This window comes from Tachysurus fulvidraco, chromosome 24 (assembly GCF_022655615.1).
Source record: "Tachysurus fulvidraco isolate hzauxx_2018 chromosome 24, HZAU_PFXX_2.0, whole genome shotgun sequence".
Classification (NCBI taxonomy): Eukaryota; Metazoa; Chordata; class Actinopteri; order Siluriformes; family Bagridae; genus Tachysurus; species Tachysurus fulvidraco.
Genome location: NC_062541.1, coordinates 14,650,996 through 14,668,852, shown reverse-complemented (window position 1 = coordinate 14,668,852; position 17,857 = coordinate 14,650,996). Strand labels below are relative to the sequence as shown.

The 17,857-nt window shown below is 41.8% G+C and overlaps 1 protein-coding gene across 8 annotated transcripts in view; it reads left to right on the top strand.

Moving 5' to 3' along the window:
• The window catches only part of sdk1a (sidekick cell adhesion molecule 1a), a 266,359-nt gene that overhangs the window by 172,149 nt on the left and 76,353 nt on the right, over positions 1–17,857 (top strand). For 3 of the 8 annotated variants that reach the window (XM_047807754.1, XM_027159289.2, XM_047807756.1), the window contains 4 exons: positions 4,898–4,924; positions 12,336–12,447; positions 12,808–12,998; positions 16,226–16,309. In XM_047807754.1, the coding sequence (XP_047663710.1) occupies positions 4,898–4,924; positions 12,336–12,447; positions 12,808–12,998; positions 16,226–16,309 (414 nt within the window). Of the gene's footprint in view, positions 1–4,897; positions 4,925–11,221; positions 11,421–12,206; positions 12,226–12,335; positions 12,448–12,807; positions 12,999–16,225; positions 16,310–17,857 lie in introns of those variants that run through there. The other 5 variants (XM_047807758.1, XM_047807759.1, XM_047807757.1 and 2 more) reach the window with 5 other exon arrangements.

The following is a 17,857-nucleotide window of genomic DNA, read 5'->3' as shown; positions in this document are numbered from 1 at the left end:
ACAGTGATGGGGATTTAGCGAACTATTCAATTAGACTCTTGATGAATTGCCTTTTGTCTCAGCCGTACGTACGCTCCGTGACAGCCCTCTGTTTGGTTGTATGAATACGTGTGAACGCGGAGCTCTTACTCCGGCAGCGGGTCATAGTGGCAGCTCCAGTTCTCCAGGTGAAATGCCAGCGATCTTTAAAGTTTAGGCACCTGCCCCAGAGCTGTCAGCTGGACTGATTGGCACCGAGCGATGAAAAGGTTGCTGAAGGTCCTATACTCTCGAAGGGGATTTATTCTTTTTCAAAATCCATTCTAGTCTGCTACATGCACGGAAAATAAGGCCGATTGTGGGTAAACTCGGGGCTGGCGTGGGATCGATGATCAATAGTGACAGCCGAGGGATTTTTAGGGCAGAGAGAATGGAAACATTGGGAAACCGGTAACGAGCACGTAGGGCAGTGAATAACAAAAAAGGGGAAGGTGTGAGTCGACGAGGTGGTTTGCTGAGGAGAAGTCTTCTGTGACGATAAGGGCCACTTCTGGTCGTGTGGACAAAGCTAAAGAGTTCAAGCGGAGACACGCTACACGCTTCGTTCTGCCGACTTCCGTTCGTATTTCGCCTGCGAAGGATTCACATTTTGCTGTGTTCCAGAGTTCAAGTGTAATGACCTCTAAAGTCATACCATGTGAACCAGGTGACGTGACCAAGAGACGATCGACGCGTCACACGTGTCCTCTTCAGGAAGCATAGATGAAAGAAACGCCGATGACGCATCTGATATATAGCAGCAAGCTTTTTTTATACGACACGGCTTTAAAAGAATTTAAAACCCACGATCGAAAGAAGATTTGTCTAATTTACGGCGTCACCGCATGAGTTTAAATTTAGTCTAGTGGTGTTTACTTTGGAGCTATGGACACGGACATGTGAGTCAGTTCCATCTCTAAAGGTGAGGAAGCAAACATCGTAAACACGTGATCACTTAGTACGCTGGCTCCCCGACGCCTTGGCAGGTGATGTCATTGCAGTCTCTGGAGAAATTGTGAAAGTCTGGTGTGTCTGTGCCTTAAGTGCTGCCTCCTTTAACTTTGAGGAACTTTACATTTTAGAGATACCGTTTTTAACGAGCTTTCCATGCTTCATCCATTATTCTCTTTGCCCACTGTCGTGCTGCGCTTGATGCGAGTCGGAACGTAGATGCTTTTTGCGCCTGGCCCCGCGCTGGAATTCTAAATGCATACGAAACCTCATCTCTTAAAGAATGGAAAGAGGAGGTGAGACGGAGTCTCTTATTGCCATGACTAATTTAATCACAGGACTCTTCCTGAGCTCTTTTCTGAGCTGCTGTGTTGTGTATTGAATGTCAAGAAGAAACCTGTTGATTGACAGTTCATATGGTAGCCTGTGCAACAGAGCAGGCTTTTATGAACCTGTCTCAGTCCATCTGAGGACAGGAAGTAACCCTACTCTCCCCAAACACCCCCCCCCCTCACACACACACACACACACACACACACCCCTCTATCCTTATTGGCATGCAGCAGTGCTTGATATTTTGCACTGTCACGAACAAGAAATGTCTCTCTCTCTCTCTCCTTCTTTTTCTCCCTCACACACACACACACACACACACACACACACACACACACACACACACACACACACACACACACACACACACACACACACACACACACACACACACCTTTCAAACACAATGTCTAATATTTCACTTCAGAGATCCTATTGTAGCTTTTGTGACTTTATAAGCAAAGGACTGCAGGATTTTAAGCAGTCTATTATGAAACAGTCTTTTCTTTATTTAGACAAAGAGCTGAGATTTTAGTAGTGTGAGAGCCCAGCGTTCAGCCTGGCAACACTCTGACTCCTGTCATTTCTCAAAACATTTAAAAAAAAAAAAAAAATACAGATGAGATGTGAATTTCACAACAAACCGAAGCAGCGGTTGGTCTGATTATCCTGCGCCTTACACCCACCACATGCCAGGCATACACATTTCTGGAAAGTTCATGCCAAAGTACCACCCCTGGTCATCCCAGCAGGTAATCTGCTTCCCCTGAGGGTCTGGCCCTTCCAGGAAAGACCACAGCCCCTCTCACACTCCCATTCTGTTACTGTCACCAGCTGAGCAGTGTCAAGTGGAGCCAATCAGCCGTGTTAGCGGATTCACAACCAGCATCGGTTCTGCTTTTTCTGCCTATGATGATTTTAGAAAAGGGAACGGTAAGCTGGTGTAATCACTGGTCTGCTTGTGGGCTTCTGCTTGGACTTGATGCTTGATTGTGAGGTTTATCACAGAGAGGAAAAAATCACAGGATAACTGTAGGAACACAAGTGATCATTGCTTTTTAATCCTACGAAGCCCAAGCGTTGCTGACATGTGCCTCAGATTGAACTGAGTCTGTCTAATGCTGGCTCACATTTCCCCGGTGGCAGACGGTGAGGGAAGGAGGCAAGAGAAACAAGACATCTGAACTGATCAAGAGGAACAGACAATGAATATGGATCAGAGCCGATGTCCCGCTGTAGCCTCTACAGACGTGCATGGGCGTCTGTGCCACCAGCGCTGTTCACATGCATTTATGTAGAGTGTCTGTAAACAGGAGCTGAGCACCAACTTCTGCCCTCGGCGCCTGCCAACGAGAGGAAGGCCACCCAGCCCAGTGGAGCGCCTCTGCCAGTCCCATCACCTGGCACAACAAGTGACACAAGCCGGCAGGGAAACAACCCCGTCTAGAAAGGCCACAGCGCCATCTCTATGTACCATCCGAGTGACACGTGACGAGCATGAGAGTGCAGCTTGGTGGGAAGACAGAGCTCTGCTTGCAATCAACAATCTCACCAGCTGTCACAAAATTGCTGTCTTTTAGGACAGGAGAGTTCTCAGAGCTTTCTTTTCCAGCCTCCTCATTTGTGGCTGTTGTTGTGCCAAAAAATCTGAATACTGGCACAATCCGATCTGCATAAAATAGAGAAGGAACTAAAAAACCGCCAGTAAACAGGAACAGCCATGAGGTGTGAAAGTAGCAAGAATTAATTGTAATGAGAAAAAAGAAAAAAAAAACATGCATGCGAATCCAAAAACATGTCCTGACTAATCATTTGATTTGACAGCGTTTGATGAGACGATGAAGGGCCGTTCACACATTCGGAGGCTCCAGAGATTTCATTTTCAAGCTAAGCTAAGTGAGATTTCCTGCGACGTGAGCCAGAGCAAACGCAGAGGACTAGATGTGGGCGTGTCCAGTGATGCACGAAGCTGAACAAAGTTTCGCCCGATGTAAATATAGAGCGACTCAGCTGAATTTTCTAGACGGACACCGAATCTGCTTTGAGAACTTTCATTGTAATGGTGGAATTTGAGTTGCACTGGAGTAAGACAGCACAGGGTTCATCGTTTATCACCTTCATTTTTAGTCTTTTAGCAAGCAAACCATAATATTTCCTGAATTATTAAATGTTAAAGCTTTGACAAAAACATCTCTACAAAATTTATTTATTTATTTATTTATTTGTTTATTTGTTTATTTAAATAGTTTTTTGGTAGAAATTTATTTCAGGTTTTTCTCCAGACTTTCTCTGTCTTGCTCTCTTACTCAATCACTCACACACTCTTTTTCTCTCTTTCTCTCACTTGCTCATTCTCTCTCCATCTCTCTCTCTCTCTCTCTCTCTCTCTCTCTCTCTCTCTCTCTCTCTCTCTCTCTCTGGATGGATGATGTATAGATGACTAGTGATATTGAGGGATGTATAATGGCTAATTTCAGCAAGCAAACCATAATATTTCCTGAATTATTAAATGTTAAAGCTTTGGCAAAAACATCTCTACAAAATAACTGACTTATTTATTTATTTATTTGTTTGTTTGTTTGTTTGTTTGTTTGTTTGTTTGTTTATTTATTAGTAGGTTTTTTGGTAGACATTTATTTCAGTTTTTCTCCAGACTTTTCTTTGGATAATTTCCCCCTCAATTATTTTATCCTTATTCTTTCCCCCCCACCCCCCACCCCTACCCCCCAGTGGCCTGGCGGATAACATCCCACCAATCGCTGGTCCTAGTGGAATAACGGACTGGTGTCTGGCTGCAGAAACAGAATTGAGCCACAGTTCCACATAATCCTTGTGTTTAACTCAAATCCTCCAAGCAGAAAATGACAAATATTCATCTTCCCAGCATTATCTCCAAACACACATCTCTCCTACAATGTTTTCTCCTCTGTGTGATTTCCACAGTGCTTGATTTCATCTGGTCTGGATTGTATGACTGAACCTTGCTCCTTAAAGCTCCCTCATCCCTAAAGTATTACATATTTCATAGCTTTAATGCCTGTTGTTTTTGTTTTTGCAATCAAGCATCTGTTCTGCTGTTCGTTTGGTTTTTCCCGTTTAAACGTGTTATCAGATCACCTTTTCACGCTTCACGCGAATTCATTAGCCGCTGTCTAAATTAAGGCCGCAGCACTGATTTAGGAGGGAAATAAACAAGGACAGCTTTGCAATTTAAGGCCCTTCTGTTTCAATTTACTGTCTCGCAAATTCCTGCCAGCCTCCGGTGGCTGTCGAGCCAAAATGTGCCACTACAAGCCGCTCAAACTTTGATGGGTATTTTCTTTTTCAGATAGCAGTCTTGTGCGAAAGCGAATGACAAGTTGTCAATGGGTTACATAAAGGCTTGTGTGTGTGTGTGTGTGTGTGTGTGTGTGTGTGTGTGCGTGCGTGTGTTTCAAGTCTTTAGATTTACTAGTTTGCAGTTTAATAACCATAATTATTGGCAAAAAAATATACCACTTAATGATGTAGTCATTTTTATTTGAAGCATTCTCACTCTTTGGCTCGTATTTTGTCTTTTTTTTTCTTTGTTTTTTTTGCCTCTGCTGCCGGACAGTAAGCAAGAGGAATCGTGGATCACACGGTAAGCCTCTTTTTTTGCAATCCAAACTCCTAAATAATTTAATAAAAGTAAGACTTTTGGGAATAAAGGTACCAAATCTTTATCCCTCACCCCTGAGGATCTGTTTTACCTTTAATGTTTGATATGGAGATGTTCACCCACTAGTGTTAGTCTGTGTCTCTGCCTAGTCACTGTCCTAGTGTTAGTCTGTGTCTCTGCCTAGTCACTGTCCTAGTGTTAGTCTGTGTCTCTGCCTAGTCACTGTCCTAGTGTTAGTCTGTGTCTCTGCCTAGTCACTGTCCTAGTGTTAGTCTGTGTCTCTGCCTAGTCAGTGTCCTAGTGTTAGTCTGTGTCTCTGCCTAGTCAGTGTCCTAGTGTTAGTCTGTGTCTCTGCCTAGTCACTGTCCTAGTGTTAGTCTGTGTCTCTGCCTAGTCAGTGTCCTAGTGTTAGTCTGTGTCTCTGCCTAGTCACTGTCCTAGTGTTAGTCTGTGTCTCTGCCTAGTCAGTGTCCTAGTGTTAGTCTGTGTCTCTGCCTAGTCACTGTCCTAGTGTTAGTCTGTGTCTCTGCCTAGTCACTGTCCTAGTGTTAGTCTGTGTCTCTGCCTAGTTACTGTCCTAGTGTTTGTGTCTCTACCTAGTCACTGTCCTAGTGTTAGTCTGTGTCTCTACCTAGTCACTGTCCTAGTGTTAGTCTGTGTCTCTGCCTAGTCACTGTCCAGTGTTAGTCTGTGTCTCTGCCTAGTCACTGTCCTAGTGTTAGTCTGTGTCTCTGCCTAGTTACTGTCCTTTATAGCATGTTACTGAGCAGTTTAATCCTTTGTTCATTGATTTGCTTTAGCCACCGATTACAGAAATGTGGAGCTTACTGTAAGCCGGTTCTAGACAATTTATACAAATTTTTATAATAATAATAATAATAATAATAATAATAATAATAATAATAATTTTGTCTTTGCTGGTGATTTTATGACTTAAAATGAAATCAATAACAAAAAATTAGATGTCTAAAACCAAATCTGACGACGCAAATCAGAAGTTAACGGTAACCTGTACAAAAAAATAGACTATCTGGGAAATAAACTGTAGATTCTCTAAGGAGCTTGTGGGGAAAATACGACCTGCCAGATTTTCTTTTAAACCTCCATGAAATGCTGCATTTTTAAAGAGAAAAGAGCTGTCGTGCCACATATTGACTCTTTTATTCCAGTTTACTGCTCTTTATAGAGAATTGGGTTATGTAGAAAGCATTTACTTTTGTATTATATCGGATGAAATCTTAGCTTCATGTGTAATTAAGGCCGCTGCTGTAGTCCTGTACATTAGAGCTCCGATAGCCGAATGTCCATTTGCTTATTTTGAATTGTACACTATTAGTATTATAAGGAAAATAGAGTGATGTAAGCGTCTCCTGATTCATTCTTTAAAATGTGAACACACTCGGCTTTATATTCCACCCTAAACAGAGCGTAAGGTCTTATAACTGTTCATTCTGCCCTTCATGGTCATGCTGATTATTAAACCCACTTTCCGAGAACCCTTATTAAAATACACTTGACTGGTGTTGTTTCTTCCCTTGGTGCTCCCACCAGCACCGCTTGCATACTGTTTTTTACTCCAAAGCTTTTTGTGTACTCGAATAATTAATGTGTGACTAATCTGGCTCTATTGGCAGCAGGGCTGCGCCACACAGAGAAATTGTCTCCGTATTGATTGTTCGCCAGAGACAGGCTCGAGGATTAGGGCAGATAATCTTGCATATTTTTTTCCGCACCCCAAGTAAACAGGCGCGGTCCTGTACGGCCTGGTGTGGAACCTTCCAGAAAGTCCGAAGGGCAGGTTCAGGAGAGATCAAGTTGTTATCAATAATGTGGGAGGAAGATCAACTGTGGAAGCCATGCAGAAATAAAGGAAGGAAGGAGTTGGGAGGGAGGGAGAGAGGAAGGAAGGAGTTGGGAGGGAGGGAGGGAGGGAGGGAGGGAGGGAGAAAGGAAGGAAGGATGGATGGAAGGATGGATGGATGAAAGAAAGAAAAGATGGATGGATGGATGGATGAAAGAAAGGATGGATGGATGGATGGATGGATGGATGGATGGATGAAAGGAAAGATGGATGAAAGAAAGGAAAAATGGATGGATGGATGGATGGATGGATGGATGGATGGATGGATGAAAGAAAGGAATGATGGATGGAAGGATGGATGGATGCATGGATGGATGAAAGAAAGGAAGGATAGATGGAAGGATGGATGGATAGAAGAAAGTAAGGAAAGATGGATGGAAGGATGGATGGATAGAAGAAAGAAAGGAAAGATGGATGGAAGGATGGATGGATAGAAGAAAGAAAGGAAAGATGGAGGGAAGGATGGATGGATAGAAGAAAGAAAGGAAAGATGGATGGAAGGAAAGAAAGAAGGGTGGAAGAATGGAAGGAAAGATGGATGGAAGGAAAGAAAGATGGGTGGAAGAATGGAAGGAAGGAATGATGGAAGTAAGAGAGAGAGGTAAAGACTCCTATTAATTTTATGTCACAATACTTGTGTAAACAAAAGAAAGAAAGAAAGAAAGAAAGAAAGAAAGAAAGAAAGAAAGAAAATGAATTAAATTATGTAGTTTAATAGTGATGACACTAATTTGGGAATACGGAATACTTTAAAAAAAGGAAGGAGGGAGGGCTGACGTTAGTTAGTTAGTTAGTTAGTTAGTTAGTTAGTTAGTTAGTTAGTTAGTTAGTTAGTTAGTTAGTTAGTTCAGAAAGGGGAAATGAGCTAGTTTAATATATCTTAGGCGAATATTACAAACATAACAACAGCTCAGTCAGGAGGCTTTGGGAGAAAAAAGATAAAGATGAAGCTGTATCTTTTTTTCCTCAGAGCAAGAATAAAGAAATTGTATCTGATGCCTTCTGACATAGCCTGAGATCACAGTGCTTGGGAGATACCGCTGTCGAGCATCTCCCTCATGACTGGTTTTCTGAAGGCATGGGCAATAAAAACAGAGGCGTTGAGGCGAGACAAGAAAAAAAACTCCAAGCTGCCACTCGCTCGAGAGCTTCCCCACCCATCATGGCAGAGCTCAGTGTTTCTTCTCACACGTGGGAACGGACGGAAGGTTTTATACGTGCAGCCTTCATCAAAAAATACGTACAAAAACATTTTTCTTTGTGGCTTCGGTTTTCTGTTCATAAAAGCCTTTGCACTGTGAAATATTTAATTCCAGCCATTAATCCTGTGAGTTCAGTCAGGAAGCTTTCGGAATCCATCTAGCACCAGAAAGCACTATACTAATAGCAAAGATTTCTAACAGTCTGCTGATTCGAGTTCAGCAAATTAAGCGTCTCGTGTGCTTTTCCTCCGTATAATTTTGACTTGCGTGTGCTTGTTAGAGAAAAAAACATACCGATGTAGTCGATATCACACCGGAATGGATTTTTTTGACCCGTTTTAAGAAAACAAGAAATTGATTTTTAACGTTTTCTGACATATTTACATTTTCTGAGGTGTTTACATCTGGAATATAGTTTAGTGTGTAAACTTTTTTTTACTGTTTATTTGTCATGTTGTTATTTTCAGCTCTGTGAGCTTTGCCTTCTGTGGAGCTTACTTGGACGTTTCCGACTTTAAACGTCATACTATATGACCACGACTCAGGGCTGCGAGGGGCTGAACACACACGCACCAGACGCAATAATGATTTACTACTAGTCTAAAAAAATAGCGATTTTTTTCCTCCTGAATGTGAGTGCTCAGAGCAAGGTGACTTCGAGGGCTGTATCGGTGAAGCTGGCATGCCTGGCTGAGTGCAGGGCTGTGGGTGTGAGGAGCGGTGAAGAGACTCGATCCAGGAGGCTGGCGGGTCGCAGTGGGTTTAGGGAGCGTCGTCATCTTCCGTGTCCTCAGGCTTTCAAAAGAAAGAAAAGAAGAGTCGCACAACATCGTGTTGCACAAACCGTCACCTCCCTGAAGCCACTGCGCCCCACGCCACTGTCCTTTTGTCTCTCCAAAGGTGACGTGCTTGTAGCGCCACCCTGTTTTTGCTGCCCCACCCCATGGCTATGCACTTCCCAGCTGTTCATAACACTGAATCCGTGCTGTCCCGTCAGCACCTGTACTGTAGTAGTGGGAGGAGTAGTAAAACGGTGCGGTAAGGTGGCGGTGCAGGCCTTGCCATCACAGTGAGCACAGAGAAATATAATGAAGGGTTTGCCAACACAATTGTGGAATTTTTAGTTATCAGTTTTTACTAAAAGATTAATTAAAGATGCAGAAGTCTAACAAACTTCACTCGAGCTATAGAGTACAGTACTCAGTCACTGCTTACTTGCTTACTCAGTGTACTCATGCGATGACTTTGGTCATGTGACAGGAAATGGTTATCAAGTGGTGCTTTATATAGATCCATTTTGAAGAGTTCATTGAAAAGAACCCAATGGGGTTGATCGAATCCAAGCTAGATGGTTCTTTATTGTTGTTGTTGTTGTTGATATCTACAAATCTAGACAAGAAGATACAAAAAATTCTAACACATTATAAATTTGTTTCAATAAAAAACAACACTGTGTTAGAAATAAATTAGAATTAAAAACAGCAAGGCTCCTCCCACTTATTGAAGCATTTTTGTCATTTCAGTGTGAATCATTTGAGAAATCGAATATAATCATTTATGACAAATTTAATATGATTGTTATCATCCTCCCATAATGTATGATCCTTCATAAACACGTCAAAGCTTCTCGCCTTGTTATCTGCACAGAGATAAAACTCCCAAAAGTAATGGCACTGCTTTTGCTTTAAACATTCTTTTAATTATAGAACTGTTTTAATATAAAGTATAAGCTCACATTTATTGCTCTCCAAGGGTTCCACATAGAACCATGGTTTTGGGGGAAGGGTTCTTTTGGCCAGGTAAAAGAACCCAAATGGCTCTATCTAGAACTCCAAAGATTGTTTTGTGAGTGTGAAGAAACCGATGAAGAAGGATGCTGGTGCACAGATTGAACAAACCTGCACAAACGTGGCATATCTTACAAGCAAACCAGAAATAATTTTCATAATCTATAGCCTGGGTCAAATAAAAAACGACAGGCGGCATCAGCAAGAGAGCATCCATAATCAATAACAATAACAATATCAATCCATTGCAGGCACAAACCCAAGAAACACTAACGTAAGGAGATATCTGCGAAACGGGAACAAAGAAACCGCAGAAACCGTCGGCTCAAAAAACACTCGTGCGGGATATTGTGATGAGGAACCTGATGCAGACGGTGTTGAATCCATGCGCTGATATTTCTTAGATAGCACACACAGGGCAAAATCACGTAACATCAATCAGCACAGTGAACAATTTCAAAACACAAATCCAAACACGTAAATCCAGAGAACAATGGCAAGGTTCGATACACAAAGAGATAACAGCAAACACGATGAACGGCTCAGAATCGCAGTAAGAACCGACAATACGTCACGCTGCTTAGGAAGTCTCAGTATTCTGGTGATGGCTCCCTCTGGTGAAGTCATGTGACTGTTTTGTCATTTGTAGCCTTTATACTGTAGCTTTAGCGGTGATGACTTCTTTATTAAGTGGTTTCCATTGGCGAGAGCAAACTGACCAACACGCAGGGGGGAAAATCCTTTTAATTACCCACTCGTTGCTGACCGGACGGGGCATATGACCGTCACAAGAATAAAAGTATGACCTATTATTTGGCTATTGTTATTATTTCTTATGCTAATTCACTAATTAGAGTAGAGTCTTTCCTTTTCTTTAAGAGTCCACATACTCATTTTAATCCCTGGTAAACTTCAGAGTGCCTCTAAAGTATAAATACTGTATATGCAACGTAAAACATGAGCATGAATCTTTATCAGCATCATTAGACTCAAGGTTAGATACATCATAATGTTTTCTTATTCCCACTGTCTCTCATTCAGGTGTCTGATGTACATGAGGCTCAGTTACAATTTTACACACCTGAGCAATTAAAAGGCCCAGCAGGGGCAGCTTGGTGGACTTGGGATTCAAACTCACAGCCTTCCATTTGGTAGCCCAACATCTTAAGCACTAGACTACCACATTCCCACATGTTACAGTTGTTAGAGGGTCAAGTTGTCAATAATGGCAGAAACCAGACCAAAGCGTGGGGACAACAAATAAAATACGATTTATTAACAAAAATGACATGAAACATCAACAGGGGAAAAAACTGAATACAAAGCATAAGTAGAAAAACAAATGGCACATGCTGCATGAAGGGAATAAATAGGAAGGGTAATTAACAGCCAATTAGGAACAGGTGAGTACAGGCGGGGAAACAGAAACGCTGAACACGTTAACAAAGCAGAGAATGTCCAAGCCGGGCCCTGCCACATGCACAGAGTGTACAGGTCTGAAATGTTACAGGAAAATGTTATGTTTTAGTCGCAAGTCAGTTCACTCGGCATATGCTGAGGAACACGTCAACAAACCACTTGTGCTGTGGAACAGGATGTTGTCATACTGGAGCTCTTCAGAAAGTAAGGTAGAATCTAATTTCTGCAGATTTTAGAGAAAAGGCTTCTGCCATCAGTCATGAAGTTCAAAAGGAAATGTGGGCATATTCAGAACAACGAGGCTAAACGTACGACAGAATCAACAGCAAAATCGCTTGAAAAGACTAAAGTCAAAGTTGTGCCTCGACTCTCCGAGTCTTTATGTAATAGTAAGTCGTCGGATTTATTTGAAGACAGATGGTCAACCATCTGGCAGTCTGATACACGAGTGGAAAAATGAGTGAACGTTACGACTGAGACGATTCAAAAGCGACTGAAGGCACTTTTAAAATCACGGGGGGGGGGGGGGACGACGGGCAGATAATCATTAGAGAATATTTACAACAGATTATTTCTTTCGGCATTTTTTTAAACGAAGGGTACGCAAACGGCGTGGCCGTACGATTTCTAATGTCTGATTTTGACGCAATTAGAATACAGATGCATTTGGCACGTATTAAAAATGAAAAAAGCGCATTTTCATGGAAGAGCGATTCGGTCTAAAAGTCAAACGAGCATGGAGAGGACCCGAGCTCTTTGAACCATGGTGCAAGACCAGTGCCAAGAGACCAATTATTCAAAACATTCTCTTCTGAGCAGGATGGATATGAATCAGCTTGAGCTTCGGTGCAGGTTATTGTGACACAGCAGAATACAGTCAACATGTGGTGTCTCGGCTTTTAAGAGATTTATTCCTTTTCTTTGCATCGTGAAAAATTCCTTTCCTTACCGAAGACGTGTTCAAGTCGGCTGTGCCGTGTGAGAGGCTGTTTGTACTGTACTGTAGATTCATAGGTAAAATTTACAGAACTAATAGCACTGAAACTAATGGCGTTTAAGTGCAGAAAGCTTTTGAGTTTCATCCTCACCACGCTCTTCTCTTCTTCATCTCTGCTCACTGACAGATTGGGAGGCCCCTGCGGACCCGGTAGCCCCAGTAATCGTGATCGCCCCAAGGAATACGACGGTAGTAGCAGGGGTGAGCGAGGCCACGCTGGAGTGTGTCGCTAATGCACGGTGAGTAAAGCATTAGAGCGATGCTCTGGCCTTCATGTCCGTCCTAGCCCATTTGCTTTAGGTGGGCAACAGATGCACAGTAAAAAAAATAAAAATAAAAATAAAAAAAATAGTCCATTAAATCTGATACATACTGCTTGAACGTTTCTCCTATTAGAACCTCTTAAACGTATGAACTTTTTAAACTCACCTATATGACAAGCTTACTTTTAAGCAGAGTGTATACATCACACGTAAGTATCGAGAGAGCTATAGCGGAGAGCTTTAATGGCTATTTGTGGCTCTTTGCTTCTCTCTCACCCACTCTCACTTACTGTACCATTTTTTAGTTTCTTTTTCCTTTGTGTTTTTATTCTCTAGGCCTGTGGACAAGCTGAGTTTGGTGTGGAGGAGGAATGGTGTGGAGGTGGCCAGTGGTGTGGGCTCTTTCGGTCGCCGTCTGACCATCATTAACCCCACCACTGCGGACATGGGACTGTACGTGTGTGAGGCCTCCCTGCTCGACAGCAGCGTCAAGTCCGCCGAAGCCAGAGCGTTCCTCTTTATTATAGGTATAACATTGGGGTTTTTTTCAACAGTTCTTGCTTAGATGAAATTTTATCCCTGAGCAGAGCTCTGTGTATAATCGATGACCTGTTTTTTCTCTATTTTCTCAGTATTTACATTACATTACATTTACAGCATTTAGCAGACGCCCTTATCCAGACTTACATTTTTTTTTATTTTTTTTTTATACAACTGAGCAATTGAGGGTTAAGGGCCTTGCTCAGGGGCCCAGCAGTGGGAAACTGGTGGACGTAGGAATCGAACTCACAATCTTCCCGATTGGTAGCCCAACACCTTAACCACTAGGCTACCACATCCCCCCTGAGGCAGTGGTGGCCCAAGTGAGGCAGTGGTGGCCCAAGTGAGGCAGTGGTAGCTCAAGTGAGGCAGTGGTAGCTCAAGTGAGGCAGTGGTGGCCCAAGTGAGGCAGTGGTGGCCCAAGTGAGGCAGTGGTAGCTCAAGTGAGGCAGTGGTAGCTCAAGTGAGGCAGTGGTAGCTCAAATGGGGCAGTGGTACTGTACAGTAGCTCAAGTGAGGCAGTGGTAGCTCAAATGGGGCAGTGGTACTGTACAGTAGCTCAAGTGGGGCAGTGGTGGCTCAAATGGTTAAGGCTCTGGCTTATTGATGGGAGAATTGGGGTTCAAGCCCCAGCACCTGCCACTGTTGGGTCCTTGAACAAGGCTTTTAACCCTCCATGCCCCAGGGGTGCTGCATCATAGCTGCTCCAACTCCAGCCTCCGCAGTTGGGATGTGTGAAGATAAGACTTGTGCTGTAATGTATATGTGGTGACAATAAAGGCTTCCATGTTCCAGATTTGCAACATTAATGACAGCTTTTTTTTATTTACTATTATTATTTTTTGTAGCTCTGTTTGACTTCTTAAGCATCCTTCATAATGAAGTAAAATGAAAAATAGAACGACTCAGTAACACCGTGGGCCCTGTTTGGTGACTCACTGCTACTTTGTCTTCTTGCTAAACGTTATCTATACAGTTTTCTAAGGAAGAGTTAGCACACTTCATTGTCCTTGTGGGAGTAAACCCAAAAAAGAGGTCGTGCGAATCGTCAGGGGTTCTGTGTGTATATGTGCATATAAAGAAGCAGACCTGTAGCAGGGTGAGTCATGGAGATTAACGTGGCACGAGATGATGAATGTGTCCTGTCACTGTGACATCCCTCATAAGTCTAGTGCTTACTGGCTGGTTGTCATGCAAGATGCAAGATCCCTAAATATGCATTTATTCCTCTACTTATAGATGTAAAAGTCCGCTCCAGCACTTCAGAGCGAGTGACATGGTAGGGCTTCACACCAGATATTCGCTCGGAAAGACTGTCCCTTAAACTTAAAGATTTACAAAAGCTACAGTACTCTAGGGCTAGATATCCATTAGGGATTCTGAAAGACAAGCTGAAAGGATGAAAAAGTGAAGCACATCTGAATTTTATTTCCACAGAGATGTAGATCAAATTAACATCAGCATGGCAAAGCTTACAGAATACAGCAGAGCTTAGGAACCATATGTTGGGATACAAGAGGCATGGTTTATAGTATCAGCTGGAGTGCATTTGTTTAAAAAGATAGCTTACTGTTTGTCAGCTCGGTGACTTTCACTCCACAATCTGAACTGCCTCAACAATTGGCAGGATTTTAATTTAAACAGTTATTCTGAAATCCCAGTGGTCTTGTATCTTACTACAGTACATGACTATAACACATCTCCTACACTGTGTTATATCCTTATAGGGGATAAACGCTTTAATTCTTAACATAAGATCACTGAACCCATATACACCACCACTTCTGCTCATTTTTCTGTATTTTGTTCCGTTTATATTTCAGATGTACTCGTTGTCATCCTGTACAGTCCTGATGGTTTTACTGCTGTTTACAGCTTTTACACTGGTGACACTGTGTGCACTGCTCTGCCACTTTAATTCCACTCTAATCTACTCCTTCTATCTACAGTGTTTACACTCCACTGCACTCCCACCTCTCACTCTTACACTCCATGCCTTTTTTAGATTGTTGTCCTGTTTTTTATTTATTTATTTATTTATTTATTATGTTCAATTACTTTTAGTATACTCTCAAACTCTCTGTGCTGCTGGAATAAGTGAATTTCCCTCTATCTATCTATCTATCTATCTATCTATCTATCTATCTATCTATCTATCTATCTATCTATCTATCTATCTATCTATCTATCCATCCATCCATCCATCCATCCATCCATCCATCCATCCATCCATCCATCCATCCATCCATCCATCCATCCATCCATCCATCCATCCATCTTGAGAACCATATGTTCCTCTTGGAAGCTGTTAATTACATGCATCTGTCTGACTGTCTGTGATTATCTATCTATCTGTCTGTCTGTCTGTCTGTCTGTCTGTCTGTCTGTCTGTCTGTCTGTCTGTCTGTCTGTCTGTCTGTCTATTTATCTACTGTATCTATCTGCCCATCTATCTTGTGAACCATATGTTCCTCTTGGAAGCTGTTAATTACATGCAAATGTCTGTCTGACTGTCTGTGATATCTATCTATCTATCTATCTATCTATCTATCTATCTATCTATCTATCTATCTATCTATCTATCTATCTATCTATCTATCTATCTATCTATCTATCTATCTATTGATATTTCGATATTTCGATATATCCATCTATCTTGAGACCCATATGTTCCTCTTGGAAGCTGTTAATTACATGCATTTGTCTGACTATCTGTCTGTCTGTCTGTCTATCTATCTATCAGTCTATCTATCGATCGATCGATAGATTGAACGATCTGCCCATCTATCTTGAGAACCATACGTTCCTCTTGGAAGCAGTTAATTACATGCATGTTACAGTCCATTTGAAGTTGTAACCAGTCTGTAACCTGCATATTATTGCAGCTGCTGTGTTTTCTTGAAGCCCCATAAAGTGGTGTTAATACCTCAGTGTCAGTATTTTAAGACGCATATTTCATTTGTGTTTCGAGTTTAATAATCTTAGTAAACATAAATCTAGACGTATTACCTCTAACCGGCAAAATCCATTGTTAAAGCCCTACATTTTCTGAAAGGAAGCAGCTGGTCTTTGCCTCGTTCACAGCTTTTCTTGGAACGTCTATAGAAATCGAAGACCTCTGTTGTAGGGTTCTTCATGGAGCATATGTACAGTGAACTCAGTGAACGATGCGGTGTAGTTTTGTTTGAACTCACTGTTTCTTTGCTTTTGGCAGAGACTCCCTACTTCACAGCCGAGCCCAGAAGGAAGATGATGGGAGAAGTGGAGAAAAGCGTGAATATCTCGTGCCAGGCTCGAGGTCAGTACTAGAATAATGTACGTTTATATAAAGTTTTGCATGGATGTTTACTGCTGCTGTAGATGGGATACACTTTCAGCATGTATTCTCTTTCACTCATACAAAGACCCAGAGCTATCAGCATAGACAAACCTCATTCGGAGCATCCGGTGATCCGCAGTGAATTGAGTAGGTTCTAGTCTATATCAAAAATGTGTATTGACTGAGGACTGGGAAATTGTTGGGTGTGATTTATAAAATCATTAAGGCTCTGAGAATGTCATTTTGAGTTGACCGTAAGAGAAATGGTGGCCTTGCCTAGGAGTAGCGAAGTCATGATTAGCTGTGAGAGATGAGTAGTTGAGGGGAAAAGCGCCAGTCCGGCTATCATTACGTTGAAAAAAAAATGAGTAGTGGAAATTGTATTGGCTTTCTGCCAGAATTATTCTCCATTGCTTTCCCCAAGAGTTTTCTAATAGTCTAAAAGTGGAAGGTCAGCCAATAGTCAGGGCCATACCTACATTATTTATCAGTGTTGCATCCCAGTGTCACAATTCTACAGTTTCAGAGGTGATTGGGAAAAATTATCCCGTCAACATCAGATGCACTCAGAGAGATAAATAGAACCAGCTGGCCCACTTCTGATTTTACTTCTGAGTGGGAAGTCGAGTCAGATCACCGCTTCACTCGGGTCCTGTATCGGGAATATTCAGAGCGGGCTGATGGGCCGTGTTCTGATGAAAAAAGCATTTGTCTGGCGTTTTCTTACAAACAGGAGAAGCAAATCTGCATGGAAATTTACTTTAGCCCATACCAAGCATTATCTGCAATGGAGTGGAACCTGGTTTTGTGTAAAAAAAAAAATTGTAATGTATTATATTAATATATATCTAATGTACCGAGGCCGAGGCGTGTGTACGAACACATGAAATCATTTAAATTCAATTTTATTTCCTCTTCAATTACGTATTACAATAGACTTTGTCACAAAAGCAGTTTTACACAAGTGTATAAATTCAGGATAGAAATTTTACATTGAAAAATGTATCCCTCATGAAGCCAGAGGTGAAGGTGGTGAGGAAAAGCTTTCTGAGACAATACGTAGAAGAATCATTGAGAGGAACCAGACTGGGAATCGAACCCCCAACCCTGGAGGTGTGAGGCGAACGTGCCCCTGGATGTACATTGTACATCGTACATGTTTATCATTGTTCCAGGATCTAATTACGTCTTTCTTTGCGGTTTGCAAAGGAAGCTCTAAAACATGCATGTTAGCTTGTAATCTTATCTAATTCTCTAAAATGAGTAAATATATTGCAAACAAAGAAATTAAGTAAATGTCCTTAATATTTAATGTTCAGTATTTTTCACTGTTTATAGGTTTCTATTTAAATGTAAGTAAATGTGCGATATTGAGCTTGTTAACCGCAAAAGTTAGATAAAGATTTTCCACATGTCTAATATCGTCTATCGAAGCACATGTTCAGATGAGACTCTGATGGATTTGATCTATAACGGATCTTCAGATTTTACACAAACGTGTGGAGTTCGTGCAGTTATAATGAGTTA